Here is a 19,476-nt window from a genome sequence, read left to right as displayed (position 1 = left end):
AAGTTTTAATGTTTCGTTGTTTCGGCTTGCTTTATGGACATTGTTTGTTCAGTATATGTTAAAGTTACTACAGTAGCGACAATGTACATTGTTAATATTTCGTTTTGTAAAATTATTATTTTGTTTACAAGTTTTATTTTGAGAAAGTAAATGATTGCATTCCTTGTTTTATGTTTTTTTTTTCAGCATTAAGCTTAGTTTTGTTATTATTGTTGAATAAAAATCAAAGTTTATTTTAGTAATCATATTAGTATAATGTTTTGTGGTTGAGTTAGTTATGTCACATAGTCATTATGATTACTTATTAAGAAATAAAGTAAAAGTTTAACGATATTTATGATGATAAGAATAAAGTCTTATCTGATTCTTCATTCTAATAAAAAAATGGTTTTGACGGCGCTGGCTTGCCGTCACTCGCCGACACTGACCGTCTATCAAGTCTCGCTATATCAGCAACCGTCCGGAAATGGCGGAGATAATCTAATTACTGCCGCTTGCAAGTCAAAATATAAAGATAAAATCGATATAAATGCTGTCATCAAGTTTGTTTCAAATAGTAATTCGAATTCCATGTTTTTTTAGCAAAATGTTAAATACATTTCGATCCTAATTAATATAACTTTTTTTCTATAGGAGCTGAAATCCAAGGGTGTATTGTATAAGAAAATTTTAATACCAGGTCGCCAGCTACCTTCGGAGCAAACAGTTAATATGTAAGATTTTTTTTTAATAAAGATTTTTATTAATTATTTTATTTATAAAAGATTCTCTTTGTGTATAATATATATGTATAAAGATAGAACGGTGTGTAGGTACATACTCAAAGATTTTTAATCTTATATTATCTATTTGTAGAATTCACTATTGATCCAATGTTCTCAGAAAATAAGTAATAATATTACCCTATAAATCAAACATCTCAGCCATCGATCAATGCAACAACCTATGTTCCCTTTTTGCACTCGCCGCGGATTTTAATTTGAAGCGTCGAATTGGCGCCGTTCGTAGGCCGAATATGGGTAATGTTATAAATCTCTGCGCATGCGTGGGCGTTGTCGGCGCGCCTGAGGGCCACAGACGCTCAGAGCTAGTGTAGTGTAGTGGTACCACTGGTACCTCTTTAGATTCAATTGAAGCCGGTCACATCTAGCGCTTGTGTTCATTGGCGGCGCGCTGCGTCTGCCTCCCACGCGTTACTGATGCCTTTTGGAATTTGAAAGGCATTTGTCGCTAGTACGTGTCGCCCTACGAGCAACATATGTCTCACCGGTTATGACAAAAAAAGAAAATACATTTTTAACTAGTTCAATTACAAATTTTTGATGTTGAATTATTTAATTAAATATCAAAAAAATGTGCTTACCAAACAGTGGTATTAATCAGATTTTTATCACCTGCCTAAACTAAGAGCTTTAACTCGAAGATTATCTCGGTCATTTGTTTAGTCTTTTGTTAGAGGCTGCACGACGACGACGGCTAGCTTCGCCATAAATAACCATCGGCATTTCTCAGATACTTCGTCCCTGTTATCGCGCCCGAGAGCCGCGCATCTGTCTGTCAGTTAGGTCTCGACAAATGTGCCACCCGTGTAGCTACTTCAAAGTAAGCGCTTAATAACGACAAACAATATAAAAAGTTTTAGAATTTAGTATTGGATATATGTATATATATATTAATTTAGATATTATTGAATAAAGTACAACGGGGTAGAGATATCGTGGTAATATCACCGCGGTGACCTTTCACTGTACGAGACGAAGATGATCATGCGCACGCTCGTAATGATGCTCGCGTGCCTCGACCGTTTGTTCATTTATCACGGCTATATTTTTACTTGTTTTCCATGTCGACTGTCCACGATCATGTCGTCATTACAAACCAGCCCGTGTACCAACAATCAGGCCGACTATAAATTGTGACCACCGTTGAAGTACGGATTGTCAGATTAATAGATTTTTATGGTTCAAGACTAAAGGGATTTCTGAGGGGTCAGTTTCTTTTATTTACGCGCCGCTAATGAATACTTATTATCTTTTATGCATCTTCAATTCACAAAAGAATGTGATGCCGGATACGTGATGTAAAATCATCGATATTTTCGATGATATTAAAAGTATCGATTCAACCATATTATGTTTCAATATTTATATAATGGATACCGTATCATCTGATCACGCTAAATCCGCATTAAAGCTTTTTTTCTTTAATATTTTTTGTTTGTTATTCTATTAGCGCATGATTGAGAGTTATCTCGAGACAATTTGACACAGCAGTATTAAGTCATTTTCCTATTTTTAACTTATTCAATCAAGTTTTCAATGGGAAAACCAAAAAAGTTGTTTTGTATTGAACAGACGTTCTAATTGCTTCAAGAAGCTTCTATTGATGTCAAACATATTTAAGATAGTCCTTAATTATGATTAAGACGTCATACAAAAAGTATGACAGTGCCCGTTATAATCTTATACAACTTTCGTTTAGATAATAAATACACGCCAGATACTTCGATTCGTCTTACAGTTAGTATTATTTGACAATAAAAATAATTCATCTATTGAAGAAACAAACTGTTGGCTCTCAATAATGTCTGTAATAATATTAATAGTAACGTGCCCATTACGAGTGGTTACCGCGTTTCATTCGAAGTAATAACCGATGTTAATATCGACAATGTTATAGTTTCCTTCCATTACATCGCTGCTATATAATCATTTATAGACCACACATGTAATAATTGAGACATTGGACAAATATGTATTATTATAGTTGGTTATCTTATTATTGTGCATAGTTCGACTTGTCAGTAAGCCTTACGAAATTACTCGCGCCGACCTGTGGGACTTAATTAAAATCGGGTTATGAAACATGTTCAAATACATGTATTGATTAGGGCATAATCTTGTTTTAATGTTCGTAATCATTATTCTGGTCGTGTAATGCTAGGTCCGTTGGACATGTTTCAAAATTTACCATAATCAAATTAACATACGCCTATAATGGCAATATATTCAGTGTTAGGTTCATTATGTTTTTATTTAATTTATATATTGCAATTATTTTTTGAGTTACCATTTCAATAATCCTTTGTGTGCTGAGTTGGTCGAATGGTTAGAGCGTCTGAATTTTAACAGAATCGTATGGGTTCGAACACGGGTACGCGTCATTGAATGTTTATGGACTTAATTGGTGTTTATCGCGTACTCGGTAGGGGAGGAAAATGTCTTGAGGAAACCAGCACGCCATAGATGTAAGTCATAGATGTAAGTCATACAGATTGTTGGGATACCTACATATGTAGGTATCCCAACAATCTGTATTGGAGTTAAGTGAATAATCAGTATTGGTGGAATGAGCGGAGCCCCGGGGCCCCGTTGGTTGTTTAAGAACTAGGTCTTAACAACTAGGTTTCTGTTTAAGAAGTAGTAAATAATTATTGACAAATCGCACTTAATTTTTACATATTTATTCTATTATTTGTTCTTCATTGACAAATCATAACTACATTTATTTAAAATTTACACAGTATTAAATATTGTTAAAATTAAATATTCCGTGACATAAGTGCGGGCACTTGAATTAATCACAAAAATGACTCACGATTAATGTTTTGAGTATTTAGTACCGCGGTTTATGTATCACTGGCGCCGGCTTTTGATGCTAATTAATGAGCACATCCTACATGTTTATAAACTGACGAATATACATATTGGAGCATTATTTCTGTTTAAAATTTCGAAAGAAAGTTTCTTTTTGAATGTACAATTTAATAGCTCAGGCATTTTATCAAAAAACATATTAAGGAATTGTTTTATACGTCATAACATTATATTTTTTAAATATAATTTGACATACTATAGGAATTGGTTAATTCGTTATGCGTGTCGGTAAAATATTTTTATATTTATATAGAAAAATATCTTGTTTACAATTCAGTCCGCGATTGACTAAAACCATTATTTTTAGCGGTTTGTTTTTGAGTGCCATTTAAGGCAGTATCATAAACCGCAAAGGCAAGCTTATTCTGGGAACCAACAATTGTCATCTGTAGGCACTGATTCATTGCATCTAATTGAGATGAGCTTACTAGGCTCGTAGTGAACACGTAATACTTATGCGACTTCACGTGAGTCACAGTTTGTGGGAATATTCTAAAAGGAATCGGAAAACTTGTTGTTGGGTGGTCGTATGTGCACGTGATATTGCGGTTTCGATAAAATAAAACCTCAAGTAAAAATCTATAAAAGACTAACTGCTACGAGAAAATTGATATCTAACAAGTTTGAAACAAAGAAATTAACTCATAAGTAAAAAAGTGATTATGTGCAATTATAATTATTTTTATTATAAAATATATTTTTTGGTTTATAAGTGTTGAATTAAATAAAGGTATTTCAATTTTATGTAATACATATCTTCTTAACTGGATGATTTATATCTATTTCCACTCTTAAGGCTTGAGTGTTTCTTTTTATTTACATCGCCGGATCGCCGTCAAATGATAGTGTGTCATTAAAATCAATTTACAAACAGGATAACAAGTACTACACATAGTGAGTAAAGAATCCCCTAGTTTTATAAAAAAAAAAAACTACAAACGGGTGACTTTGATATTTATTTAAGAAGCGGCCTACGACTATATATTTTCTATTTCGAGCGTTTCGATAGTTAATTGCTGGGTTAAAGAACAACTTAATCAAGTAATTGTAAAAAAAGCACTCATTTTTTTTCATAATGCGTCATAAGAAGTACAATTTTAAAAATAATATTTGAAAATGTAAGCAAGTTCAAATTGATTGTTTGCATTATATCTTATACCATTTATATCTTTTATCTCATATGAGTATCGACAGTTCACCGCCTGAGGTGGTAACGATGCGCCTACTAGTTGGCAGTTAACAGTAATAACTTTGTATCTCCACATATCATGTTCTTTAAACATCGTGTTAAAATGAGACCAGCTCGTTATATTTACTTGCTTACATTACGAATACAACCGTAAATTAAAGTAATATCAATATTTGTTTCATTTCAACCATGCGATGAAACGTCGTTCGACTAAAAATAGAAACTCTTTTATAGACATGGACTAAAGATAGACCTAAGGTAGAGTCCACTCCTTATAGCGAGGAACCTTGGTGTTGTTTCCATTATTTTAGCATGATATATTATTTTAATAATTTGAATTGTATTTTTGTGTGTTTTCAAATAGGTCTTTTTGAAATCAGTTCGATGTCTCAGTATATTCGTGCTTAACCTTTGGCCCATGGTACTGTTACAAAACATGTCTCTGCTTTTAAGGACGCTCCGGATTGCATGGGAACCATCTGCATCCTTATCTGGCGTTGTATCAAAATGTCCCCTATTATCTCAGATTCGACCACTTGCTTGTAGAGCACCGACGTGTACGTTGTACACTACCATGATGGATGCGCTCCTATCACTTATGTGAGGTCTCTCGTTAGGGGTGAAAATATGCTTCCATCTATCAGATCAGATTGCTAGTGGTTTGTGTGTCGGAGTCGTACATTATCACGTCTTATGTAAACAGAATCGAGGTCGATACACCACTCGTCAGTGACGAATAAAATTAACGGTGACTAACATTTTTATATAAAATAATTTATAATTACTTGGCTAGACTTTCTAAAGCATAATTTTATGTTGTATATTTTTATAGTGCGTGTATCATTTATAAAAAGACCTCACACACATGGTGACTGATTGGATATCTTGGATTACCCATTGGAGATCGCACATCGATAGCACATCGTATTGAATTTGCCATATGATATCTCGTATAAACCTTTGGGCACGCAAGTGTGATCGCGGTCGCTGGATGTTCTGGTCCCATCTGTTGTTAAAGGTTATAATAATTGCAGCGACGTTTCTCGCAGTTAAATAAATTTTCCAGTAACGCCACGCAGAGGCACGGCGTTTGCCGCATGAAAAATACCCGGATTATAACTCGGGAGCGATCTACCGACAGATAACGCCGCTAGATATAAATTATCACACACCGTAAGACGCAACTAATATTAAATAAGAAAGCATGTAATTCACGTTGGTTCGATCTACCCGACCGAGCAATAAAATACACAATTCTGACAGTTTTTAAATAATGACGTCCGTGTTGGTTGGTCAGGAAATGCTTAGAAAGTTTAATTCAAAGTTTGGCCTTACTCGTACAATCTTGATTTTGATCTCAATAGTGCAGAGAATTGTTATTATGTTTAAATAAATATAATTATTAAAATAAACTCATTTTCGATTGTAGTATTGCGGTAGACTATTTTAATTGCAGTTCGTGGTAAAGTAACGACTTTGCCTCGAATTAAATAATTATATAATACGACACGAAATATGTACCAAGTAAATATGACGTCAAATTATAATTATAAAGTAGGCTATGTAGTAGTTTTAGCGTAGTTACTAGAAAATGTATTAAACATTTAAAAAAAATAATAAGTGTATGAAAATGTTTATTTAAAAAAGTGAAGTAAATAAAGAGAATAATTCTTTGAATGACTCTAAAAAGTGCGATTCTAAGATTTTAATGACATAAAGCACAAACTTTGTTTCCTCATTAAATAAGGAATTGGTCGGAAGGTCTGCTCGATCTCGGAATTAAGATACAAGATTGTACGCAAGTCGTATACTGGTTTCAATGAATTTGTCGAATCGTGACTTTATGCATAATTAAATTGTTTACTCTTTGGCGCCAGTCGCCACACGTCTTGGATAGATTCGTTTAGTAAATCTTATTGGAGTAAAGATTAAAGTTCTTGAGAATTGTTTGTTAATGATCTTTTGTTTAACCTCCTACAGCTAGCAATCTTAATTTACAGTTTCACGGGTAATTTTATGATTGTTTGTTGATTAATAAAGTTGTTATTCTTTTTTTATCATTGTAAATATTTTGTTCAAACTTAAAATTTTACCTCAATTGAACAAAGTTTGTTTGAATTCAAGTATTTAAACAAACTTTGTTCAATTGAGGTAATTTTTATACTATTTTACATGACAAGTCACAATTATCACAAGGAAGGGCAACTTTTCATTCGAATTCTAAGAGCTTTATTTATCGGTTATAGGTTCCATTAATTTGCATCCTTTGAGGACCACCCTTAGACGTCATTTAAGAAAAATTCCAAACGGTATTCGGCGCCACCTCTCCTATCACATAAAAGACATTTGTTATGATGAAAACAAACATAATTCACCAAATAGGCAGAAATGCAATCCACCGGTCGGCAGAAACGCCTTGTAACTCTGGGACGCCCACTGATCATGCGGTTTTTAGGTGTAAAAAAATCGATTAAAGTATGGCGACACGCTGCGATCGATACAAGATAATATTTCATTTTGGACTGCGAGCCGTAGTTTTAACATTTTTGTAAATTTCAATTTAATATTATGCGATGGCAGAGATGTTGTTACATATCATTTTACATCGTCGCCAAGTTTTATTGATGTTTCACTGTTAGGAACAAGGTATTATCGAGTGTTGGAATGCAATAAAATTACACAGCAAATTGCTTTTATTTTATAATAACGATCATTAGCGCTTATTCTCATTTGTAATATATTATCATATTCGATTACTGATAACGTTACGTTCATGTGTTGATTTATTCATTTATTAGTTGAGTTATTTAAGTTTACCGCTGTTACATATTATGTGCTTGATAATTTATAAACATAAATATATCTCATTATTAACACGTTTTTGTTTCCAGGTTCATGGACACTGTGGACGAATTTCTACGATTAAACGATGGTAAGTTTTGTTGTACAAGCATCTTTTGATGGTAAGGTTTATTTAAGATAAGTAATTGATTGGTTTTCTGCTATTTGGTGTTTTTCATTTTACATGCTTCTGTACTTTTGAGAACGTCCATTTAATGATAAAAGAACAACGGAATTAGGAACAATCTATTTATTCATCAATTAAAGATAAATATGCCCGAAATACCAAATCAGAAAATGTCTCTTCAATAAAATTATGTGTCACTAACTGCGTTATACTGATTGCATATTTGTATGATTTCATGAATTTATGAGGTATTTATTTGTTCGTTCTTCTACTATTTATTATGCCTTTCAAATTTGAATTATAGTATTTTTATTGTTTCTAAACGTATTTTCGAGGTTAAATTCTGACAATGGCAAAAGTGAAAAAAAATTTTTTGTTTGTAAACTTTGACGTAGGTACGATTCACAAGGAGAAATGTCTTGCGTGGGAGAGAAGTTTCGGTGAGGTGTTAATGCACGCCCATTGCCTAATTGTATTACTTTACAAGACCACCATAAAGAGTGTCATTGAGCTAAGCCTTTATAGTCACTAATTGTTATTCTATTGTCGATGTCGTCCTAAAATACACGGTGATCACGATTGTACCTTCAATTGAAAATTATGTTTTTGTACTCGACTGCTATTTAATTTCATATAGTTTATTTTATAAAAGACAAGATATAACGAGCGTAGTAATAAGAACAATTACGCGAGCAACCTAATTTTCATGTGCTTATATATTTTTTTTTCTTTTAAACATTGCTAGGAAAATTTCATTTGTCTGTAAATTCTACTGATAAGGAGACGAGGTATTAGCCCAGCAGTGGGAAATATACAGGCTGTAACTTATTTTTGTTAATATCATCAGTCATCACAAAGAGAAGATTAATCTTGTCCATCTCATTTGCAGTGTTAATCTCTTACGTAACGTGATCATCAAAGCTATATGAAAGCTTATCGTTAATGCTGGACACAACATACGATTTCAATTAAAGATCGATTCGATTTCGACTTGGAATGCATAACGCGTTTATCAAATAAAGAGCTTCAATGACATCTCAGTCACCATTATAAAAAGGCTGCGTCGGAGTTCTCGTTCAATTGGTTTGTCAATAAGTCATAGCAATCAAAACTAGTAAGTTCGGTCCACACGTCTGAGATTATCGGCAGCTACACTTTTAATTACATTGACACAAATCGTGGTTATCGTCGAACTTCTCACGGTGCCGAACTCAATATTCAGAATGTTCATTAAGTTCTAATTACGAATGGGCGCCCTTGTTTGTCTTGATCACCAAAACTAGCTTTTATTAGATTACGTGGGTAGTTTCAATTAATAGTGAGCATACTAGTATCTGTCGGCGTTTTCATTTGTAATGGCCAGTTATTATCGGTGTCGCTAAGTAGATTGAGTGAGATGAGTATTTTAAGAGACTGGTTTTCGATGGTTAGCGCTGGTTTCTCATATATTGGCCGATTCGAGTTGTTTACTCTGTTTTATTTATAAGATACTATTGTTGTTACTGGCCTTAATTAATATAACTCTCATGATATGTGTCATGTTGTTCTACTTTTTATGTTTGAAATAGAAACTTATTTTATTGGATCTTTTTTTTTCGCCACATATACTGTATGTTTCACAATTAAAAAATGAATTGATTTACACTAATTAATATTTAGTAAGTATTTATATACATACATATGTAAGGTGATAATATGAAAATGTTTGTATTGGATATCGCAAAAGTTTTAAAATACGTACATTCGGGCTTTAGAGGTGCCATATAAGTTCACATTGAAATAGGAGGTGGCGCTCCGGCTCGGTAATGCGACGATATTCATATTTCACGCGCTATCGCACGCAAATCGCGCTCGTGTTCTGATTTACACGATATCGCAGCACGGGGAATGTCCTACACTCGCTACCGTTCGTTTAACCAAGGGTGGTCTTAAACGGCGCATTCGCCAAACTGCTTTCGCATTCGCTTTCATATTAAATTTTACTTTAATTTATCAATATCATAATATATTTTGTGTCACTTATAAAAAGTCAACGTCAATAAAATATAATGAAAAATTATTTACTTAAAAATATTTGACGCGTGTGGCAGAAGTTGTCACAACTCTCATCATTGCTAGAGTGATTAATTAACTATGGTGCCTTTATAGACAGATGACTTGCTTCTAATCGTAGAATATATTTGAACATATTTATTAAAGTCGTACTAGTTTGATGTCAAATTAATCTGCAGTGAATAAGCAAAATTTGTTTGTTAGAGAAACACTTTAAGTAAGTATGGAAGCTAAAAATATCGTTGCTTTGAACCAGTCCATTTTGTTCAAACATAAAATAGTAGTAGACAAAGTTGCACTCCGGGCTAAGGGGGCCACGGTGACAAATGTAGCTGAGATAGTATTATTGGGAACGTGATAACGTACGTTAAAAGATATAAAATTGTGACATATGGCAATAAAATAAATATAGATGATAACAACTATTATTCGTAAAGGTATTTTTATATCGAGAGAATATTTGAAATAAATGTTATGTAACACAAATATTTTACCGTCGGTGCATCATAAAAATACCGAATGACAGAACGTGTAGTGCAACAGTTATCTTTTAAATACCTAATCAGTCAACATCTCATCCCGGCCCACGCGTGGCGCCAAGGAGAATGAGGCAATGTAGCGTGTAAGAGACGCGCAATTAGTCGAAGCTGGTTATTGTTGGATAAACTATATATAATTGTCGATTTTATTGTTACTGTAAAATAAATATTTGCGCAATTATAGTATTATGGATGTGAAAAGCATTGTTAAGTCGAGACATCATAATCTGAGATGTGTGTCGTAAAGTCCTAATAAGCCGATTACGATGTAAGGGGGTCGGCGCGTGGGCGCATTCTCCCGTATCGCTATCGACTTGTCTCACAATGCACTGATTGTCGACAATCGATCCGCAACAAGATGCTCGCACCTATCTCGCCGCTGGAGATGTTATCGAAGCGAATTTAAAAATAAGCGGATGTTCGGAGCTGTACTTACGAGTAAATAATTTGAATTAAAATTATGTAATGTTTTATGAATTAATCATATCACCTTTTCCTTCATTTTTTAAAAATATACATATACTATTTTTATGATTGTAAAACAATAAAATACCACACCATACATTACGTTTGTTCGTTAAATAAATCGTGTTCCATTGTGGATGTTTTTATAATGTAGAAAGGAAAAACAAATTTATTCTTTCCACTTACTAGCACTTCCTGTCTCTACATACACATAGTGCAAAAAACTTTAGAACCTTGTACAAAATGTTGCGGAAACCTTTCTCAACGAATCTCTTTATTACAAAACAATTTAGCTAGATGTTAAGCCTATTTGAAAAATCGATTGCCGTGCTCTGATAGACTGCTTAGGTAGATAAAGAAATTTCTTTTTTAATATATTAAAGTCAATAGAAATCATTATATCCATCTTTTTATCATATATTAATTTTAGAATTATTTCTAAAATGAAAAAGCACACATCCTTTATTCAAATGCTCTTTTAATCACTTTTATATCATCAGAAGAGAACAGAAATAAACTTAACTATACAATAAACTTTTATCTCACTTGTATATAATCTTATAAATGTAAGATTATATATAATATATTTATTATTTAAATTTAATTGTTTACAGTCGTAAATATATTGAGTAGTTAAATCGGTCCCTGGCCCAAGATCTATTTGTGGTAAATTAAAATTATATTTCGTTTAATGTGGGAACTTCTCGCATTCCTCGACATTTGTGTCGTGCTAAGAAGCTGTTTACGAGGATAACGGTTTAAAAATCGCGTGATATGTACCCAATGAGATTGAAGGCCTAGATACTAATTCTGTATTATCCCTTAATTGGGCTTAAAACATGTCTCGATTCGATAAATAGGTAATAATTTTTTTGAAGGTGCATTAAAAATTTTACTTTTTGGGACAAATAAAATATGTAAATACGATTGCTCGGCGCAATGGCGGGTGTGAATTTATCGTCCTACTTCAAAGGTCTTCCTGAGGAAGCGTCAAACCACGGCCACGGCTTCCGCTCACCCCGTCCACCCCTTTCTATATCTACCCCGCGTAGGGTGTGAGCGGGTGAGAGTCAACGACCCCCGTCCGATGTTTGCGGTGCGATTTTGAAGACACAAACATGAACTCGCCGTTTATTTTTCCCGAGGACCATTTTACTTATTGATCGGGCATTGTCTGATAATTCAATTGGAGATGGTATTACTTGTAGCGATTTGGTGGTTTATTGTTTGTTCTTTCAATACGTATTCGTTTTAATGCTTTCATCTCTTGAGTGTATTTGAGATGATCTTCAGATAAATTTATTTGTTGACTAAATATTGATATTTAATCTTTAGAATTTCACTAAAACTTATTTAATAGCCTAATGTAATTATTTAAAAAATAGATTAAATTAATTTCAGATTGGTTGATTGGCGTTCATTGTACTCACGGTTTGAACAGAACGGGCTATATGGTCTGCCGTTATTTGCGGGACCGTGTTGGGATTCCCGCTAAAGATGCAATAAAGAGTATGTAAAAATTGTGTACTTTAGATATATGTAAAGTTAAACGAATGGTTTTAACTATAGTATTTTTTACAGGCTTTGAAATTGCGAGAGGCTATCAAATAGAAAGAGCTAATTTTATTGCTGATCTACTAGGTAAGACTCCCCCTCCACCTGATCTAGGAAAGGAAACAGTGGTCAAGCCCGTAGAAAATGTATATGAAATTGAACGCAGTCCATCACCTATAAATAAAAAAGTAAATAAAGATCCAAAATTACACGTACGGGATAATACACACAGCTGGTGCGTGCCGAGCCCTAAGAAAAAGCGAAGGGAGCGCAGTATTTCCAAATCAAGTACATCGTCCTATGAGTTTGATTATAAATATGATTATTGATAATCAAATATGTATAATAACTATAATAAATATACATAGATATCCTGGCTTCATTAAAATGGATTAGTTTAAGTTTTAAATGAAGTGTTTCTAAGGAATACCAGATAATATTGACTTTTCTGAAACTTAAAGATATATAAAGTGTTTTATTTCAGTTTTAAAGCAAATATGTAAATCCTGAATTACTTTTCCTTAAATACATTTGTGCATAGCGTCAATGGACTTAATATGACATAATATGTTTTTAATCAGTTTAGCAGTTCTGTACTTATGTCTATGGCATGTAATTGCTTATATACTTAAATGTAAATAACTGATAAATAATTCGATAGTTGTTTACTAGCATAATCAATCGAGCAATATTAATTAACTTATTTACACTTTTATGCACGCTTATTTTTTGATTTTTTTGTGACGTATAAATAAATATATGTATATTTAGTTCAAATAAATGTCATCTTTAATGTACAATTCTGAAAGCGACCTTTAAAAAAAACATAATATATACCTTTATAAAATAAAATTGAAAACTGATTTCGTGTTTTTCTTTATCAATCCACTGCAAACAAATCAATTATTTTGCAACAACTATTCGATATGCTGACGGAGGGTACAAAAACTGGTAGGTCATGAGAATACGTCTAATTATGGTGAAATTTGTTGGATCACGTATAGTGACGTGAACAGCTTGCACGTGTTTGATAGCATCGAGATGGCTTTGAGATACGTAGAGCTATGATGCGTTGGGTTTGGCGCGTGATGAAGCCACTTGGGACTGGATAGGAAAATATTAGTGTCCGCACATGACATGTGACGCAAAGCGTAGTTGTTTGTAAATTATAATGTTTAAGATTTTACAATAGTTTTGAACTTAACTTTGTCATAAATATACACAAGCCACCTAATAAAAGTAATTAGCTAGATCATTTTTGGAGTATAACCCACTGCAAGTAACAAACTTAACACTTATAGAGAAATATTATAACAATAAGGGCATGTATGAGCTTTAGAATAATAGTAATTACTGATAAAAAAAATTTGACTCACATCAATAAATTGTTAAACACATAAAGTAATATATTTACCACGTGTGACTCATTATTTTAAGTTGTAACTCAAGATATTTCAAAATTTGAATTCGCGTCCTTAGCTATCGGGCCAAAGTGCCAATTAACCACGTGTCGAAGTATCTGAAAAAGCGAAACTACTGATAAAATACTCTTATTCGGGCTACATTTTATTAAATTGTAGTATACTAGTACTGCACTACTTCTATCGATATAATATAAATATAATGTCCTCAACGATTCCAAAATTTTTTGGACAGGATTCGACTTATTGTACTTATTACATTTATAATGTGTTGGGACGGTAGATTAGGCAGCTCCGGAAATATTTCAGACGTAAGTATATGATATAATTAATTGATGTGTTTATTTTCCTCTAGGCTCGAAGAATGTATCAGATTAAAAAGTTTATTGTTCAAAACATAGAGAAACAAAATCATATATACGAGGATAAGAAATATTTCGTAATGTTAAAAAATGTGATTATATCTCTTAGGCTTATATTAAACATAGCTTCTGGTTAATTGTGTGCGCAATGAAGTCGATTTTCTCTACCTGCTCCGATGCCCTTAAGATTGCGCTTACGAAATATGGCCCGTGTAAGAATTTGGGTGCACTTATTCTGGATAATTATCATTATCATTTTATGGCGCAGTCATATGTAATTGGTTCTTGGAATATAAAGATTGTGATTACTTGTGTGCTACAAAAACCGTTTTAATATTTTGAGACGATATGTATACATACATAAAATTGTTGTTTTGACTTTATACATACTCGAATAATTCGGTCAATTGACGATTAATAAACATGTAGCTAATTTATTAATGTTTAGGCTGCTCTAATATAATTCGCAAATTAAAATCTTTTATCGGAAGCTTTTCACTTATAAAAATATATCACCTAAAGTTTATAAGATATTATCGCCGTCTCAAACGATGTCCCAGATTTAGAAACTAGGTGTGTTTTATGTTACAGAAAACTGACTTATATATTAATGTTGTTTGCTCAATATTTTCCGGGACGCAGGTAACGTTCTTGTCTCTGATTTATTTGTTGTCGATACGTGGTAGCTTTCACGACCCGTCGCCTCTTGTATCATTTATTGCTCTATTGTTTGCTTTTGAGTTGCAGATTACGAATGCTTTGAGTAATTTACTCCTAACCACCGTGCATTGTAGAGGTTTCTGGTACTACCATCACTATGAATTGTCATTTACCAATATTTGTAGTCGGTATAAATTTCGAAAGTTATTCTTATGCAGCTTAAGTGACACCCGCGAGTACCTCGAACTTAGAAGCGATGTCTCTCTGATGTTTGTTTTTTATTTAAGCTTTATTTTGAAACGAGGGCTAAGTTGAAACGAGATTCATCATTAAAGGCGTTATCTGTCGGTTGGAAGAACATAAATTAGTTTCACTTTGTTAGTTCCTAATAAAATTTAACATCTTAACTGGTGTTATCTCATATTTTTGTTTCAAATCTTAACTACCTGGCTTCCGTCAAAGCGTATTTCTCCAGATCCTTGGCTTGAGTGACATCGATGACCGTTTAATTTATGTCCATTACTCGAAACTGTTTCGTTTTAATGTGCTCGTTTACATCAGTGACAGTTGGTGACGCTTCGGGCGCCATTTCGATTGTTATCGTTTTATCGGAAAATGTTCTGTAGGTCAGTTATATTTTTGAACTGTATACATTGTACAATCAGAGCGAAGTTTTAAAAACATGTTAATGTATATAAAATGATTAGGTACGTAAGTTTTATTGTAGTTTTGTAAATTAGGCATTCTTTTTTATCAACAAGAAATACTAACATACAATAAACCCAAAAAAATTAATTAAGTAAGTTTTCCTAGGTTTAGCTTTCACCCATTCATCAGATGTTCTTCCATACTTAATATTGTTGGGTTTCGGTTTGAAGATTCAACAAGCCAGTGTAACTACAATCACTACAATAACTGGTTGCGTATTGGCGATGTAAGGAATGGTTGATATTTCTCAGAGCGCCCAGCTTCATCGAGTGGACTATTTGCTTGTGCGCTTTTCAAAATTTGAATTTTTTAGTGTTACCGCGGCTGCTGAATTTATTTTCAGAAATCGCGTCGCATTTGAAGTTTAATCCGAAAATTTGCAATAGCGCGATTTTTAAGGCATATAATCCTCGGCTACGCACTTGCATTCCCTCGGTGTTGCAAATGTCCATAGGCGGCGATAGTCAGTTTCCATCAGATGAGCCACCTACTCGTTTACCGTCGTCGTGTCGTCTGCTTAATATAATGGAACTTTAGTTTTCCCTAAACATATTAATCATTTCCCGGTAAATAACGTAAGTAGAACTAATTTATTTGGTAATAATAATATTATTATTATAGGCTCCTGCCTGTCCTCCTGGACAGCCTGGAAAATTTTATAATGGTTGGCCACGTGGAGGGGAAGAGAGGTAGAGGAAGAGCGCCGTCCCGGTAGATAGACACGGTAAATACAGCCACAGGTTCTTGTGCCCAGGCTTGCCTACGAATGGCAAAGAATAGGAATGGCTGGAGGAAGGTGGTACGAAGTGTTCAGGAGAGCCACACCCTTAGTAATGAGGAAACGACTAGGAAGAAGAAAATATTATAATTTTTATAACGGTTTATTTCTAGTTAAACTAGCTATTTTTGACCGAGTGATTATTATATTATAACTAGTATTTTAAAATAATAAGTTTTAACAATATAGTAATAATAATGATTGCTGGATGAAAAAGTTTCATTTTTAAATGATATAAATTCGTCCTATTGATGTATAGATAGAATCATCAAATATTCCTTTTACGTTCGTCATAAATTTTTACTACTCAATAAAATAGTTTTCAACCATCAGTCATTTAATAAAGTAGTCGTTGAGTCGCGTTGATTATTTTACCAATTGATTAAGACAATTTTACGACTTTTACCTGCAGTTAAAACGACTTTCATTTGCAATGGCGTTTTGTTAGCAATAAAAAAAATAACAGGTTGATCAGACTTGGTTATACTGTTTATATTATATTGTATACAAAAAATATAAGTTAAATTGGTAACCAAATTATTTCGTAATTATGATTGAATTATAAAGAGAACAAATACAGTAGGTATTCATGATAGTCTACAAAATAAAAGAAATGTTTTTTTTAATTTTATTATGATTATTTATGATGTTTGTTCGACAGATTTTCTAATGCAACGACCAATTTTAAGTACAACTCAATCAACGCAAACGGTTCGTATTGGATTTACGATCGAAGAGAGAACAGGAGCAAAATCGACTTCCTTAAGTGACATCCATTTTCTAATTCTGAATGTTACTATTCGATAATATTTACCTAAATATTATTGTAAGAGAAAACACACTTACTTTTATTGTTCGGAATTTAAACTCAGGATATCAGAATCTGTAGTCTTATGAGCTATTTAGAGATTGTTCACGAGGCTATATGTTTAAGAAGCCTCAAAAACATAAAGCGGATGTTTATTAGAATTACGTTTATCAATTTGTTCTGCCTAGTTATGGCAAATAAAGCAAAAAGTAAAATCATGTAGCTTGTTAGAGTTGAATAAAAAAAAATTAATGACTTATTTTGTTAACTAAACGTTTAGCAAATTACAATACTTCGTAATTGCGAAAATGTAATAATTTAAGTAATTAAAATAACTGGTATTATTGTTCATTGTTATTTTGATCATGTCTTTTGAATAACATTATAATAAGATTACCAATTTATATTGATTTAATATTTTGATAATTATTTGTTTTAGACCGAGTTTTTATTTTATTATAAATAATAAATTATATGTTGTTATCGAAATAGTATAAATGAAAAAAAAAACGCAAATAAACTAAATCAACACGAAATATCGAGTTGATTTGGTTTTAAAAACATTTCAATAATATAAAAAATATATTGTAAATTATTATCAATACATCAATGTAAGTAAAATATACAAACAAAAGTAAGGTATATAAAGGAAAGCTATGAACTTGACAAATACATATGTCTTAAAATGTTTCTAAGAAGCAAAACTTCTTTACTATGCTAATTCGACCAAATAAATGTCAGTAGCCGCTATAGTCTATTCTTTCTTTAGCCAAGGAATCTTGCATAGAAATCGGTCATTCATTCCTAAAATTTGCAAACCTCTTTCGAAAAATATTGAAATCCAACATACGGTACACGAGTACGAGTAACTTCACAGCATTACAGAAAATCTCACGCATATCGCTTTTTGACATTTCATGTATTTTGCGATGAGTTAACAGTTTGTCATTACAGAATACCTCTACCAATCGATGTATGCATTCAAATGCTTTAATCAAAAATCATAGGTAAATAGCACATCGCACTTTATACTTATTATATAATTTTTGTTTTAATCCTATTTTTAATGCTTTTATTTTAACAGTCTCATAAACACATAGTGTTGTCCTTTTTAATACCAACTTTTTATTTATGTATGAAAAAGTTGTAAAATATACCTACAGATGATGATTTAAAATAGAATATTTACATTGTTATTTTACGTAAAACTAATTTCTTAATTATAATTGTTAACACAAATGAAGATGGGAAAAAATCGGGCACAGTAAAAATGTTATTTACATGGGTACATTTTTTTAAATAATACGTATATAGCAATTTGATCATCGGATCCTATTTAGCTCTACAAATACTTATACGTCTTATGTAAGTCTTTACGGTTAAACCGTTTTTTGACCAGGTTATTATTTAAAAAGTCCTAAATAACGTATTAACAGAAGGACAGAACAGCAAGTTTCCACTAAGTTAAACTTATATTATAATAAAACAGCTTACATAACGTGCGACGAATAAATACACACACATATCAAATAGTAAATCGTGTCAATGTTTATTTCCACTTTCGATATGAAATGATAGATTTTTTGTATAATTTATTATACAAAAAAGGAAGTATGAGATTACAAAGCGTGGGTTCATAGTGATATGTAAATTGGCATTTTCAAAATAATATTATATCTGAATAATTTCCATAATACCGTAAACGGTAATTTGAGGCGATACCACGATAAGATTGTGTAAGAAAGAGACGTATTTCTCGTTACTTGTTCTATTTTTCGGTCAATACGTGGAACTTTATCTGGATTTGAAATAATATCGATGGAAGAGCAGGAAGCGATTTATTAAAATTTGATCGCTTGATCACAGGGTGCGTGTAAAAAATAACATGCCTTTGTTGACTCGGACTCTGATATTATCCTTGTTAAAATTTTTATTTATTTATTTTATAGACCTCACCACTATATCTATTTGTTTGTTCCACCGCCCCCAAAATACCGCTATTGATTAAATTATTTAAACAAGAGATTGAAATATTATAATCAATTCAATATTTTATCAGTTTATTGACATTGTATGAAACACTTATTTAAACAAAAACAGGGCTCGTCCGGGAATTGAACCCGGGACCTCTCGCACCCGAAGCGAGAATCATACCTCTAGACCAACGAGCCATGCATCTCTCTTTTAGGGGATGTGAAAATTATCAAGGGTTGAAAGGCACCAAATAAGTAACGTATAACAGTAAGATTTTGCTATGTGTATCTTACGAAATATTTACACATTCTATGTAAGAGTATTTAATCATTTTAATTCATA

At 32.5% G+C, this 19,476-nt stretch overlaps 1 protein-coding gene and 1 non-coding gene across 3 annotated transcripts in view; one reads left to right on the top strand and one right to left on the bottom strand.

Annotated features, from left to right (window-relative positions):
• Positions 1 to 13,286, top strand: part of LOC124543575 (RNA/RNP complex-1-interacting phosphatase homolog) — a 38,938-nt gene extending 25,652 nt beyond the window's left edge. For both annotated transcript variants that reach the window (XM_047121813.1, XM_047121814.1), the window contains 4 exons: positions 634 to 713; positions 7,737 to 7,777; positions 12,271 to 12,378; positions 12,451 to 13,286. In XM_047121813.1, the coding sequence (XP_046977769.1) occupies positions 634 to 713; positions 7,737 to 7,777; positions 12,271 to 12,378; positions 12,451 to 12,752 (531 nt within the window). In that variant the 3' untranslated portion in view covers positions 12,753 to 13,286. The remainder of the gene's footprint in view (positions 1 to 633; positions 714 to 7,736; positions 7,778 to 12,270; positions 12,379 to 12,450) is intronic.
• A 5,973-nt stretch (positions 13,287 to 19,259) lies between these two features.
• Positions 19,260 to 19,331, bottom strand: Trnap-cgg. Its single transcript has one exon. It is a non-coding gene; the product is annotated as a tRNA-Pro (tRNA).
• Positions 19,332 to 19,476: the final 145 nt, after the last annotated feature.

The sequence above is a fragment of the Vanessa cardui genome, chromosome 3 (assembly GCF_905220365.1).
Source record: "Vanessa cardui chromosome 3, ilVanCard2.1, whole genome shotgun sequence".
Taxonomy (NCBI): domain Eukaryota; kingdom Metazoa; phylum Arthropoda; class Insecta; order Lepidoptera; family Nymphalidae; genus Vanessa; species Vanessa cardui.
Note: the sequence above shows the minus strand (reverse complement) of the source record. Positions and strands in the feature narration are given on the sequence as shown.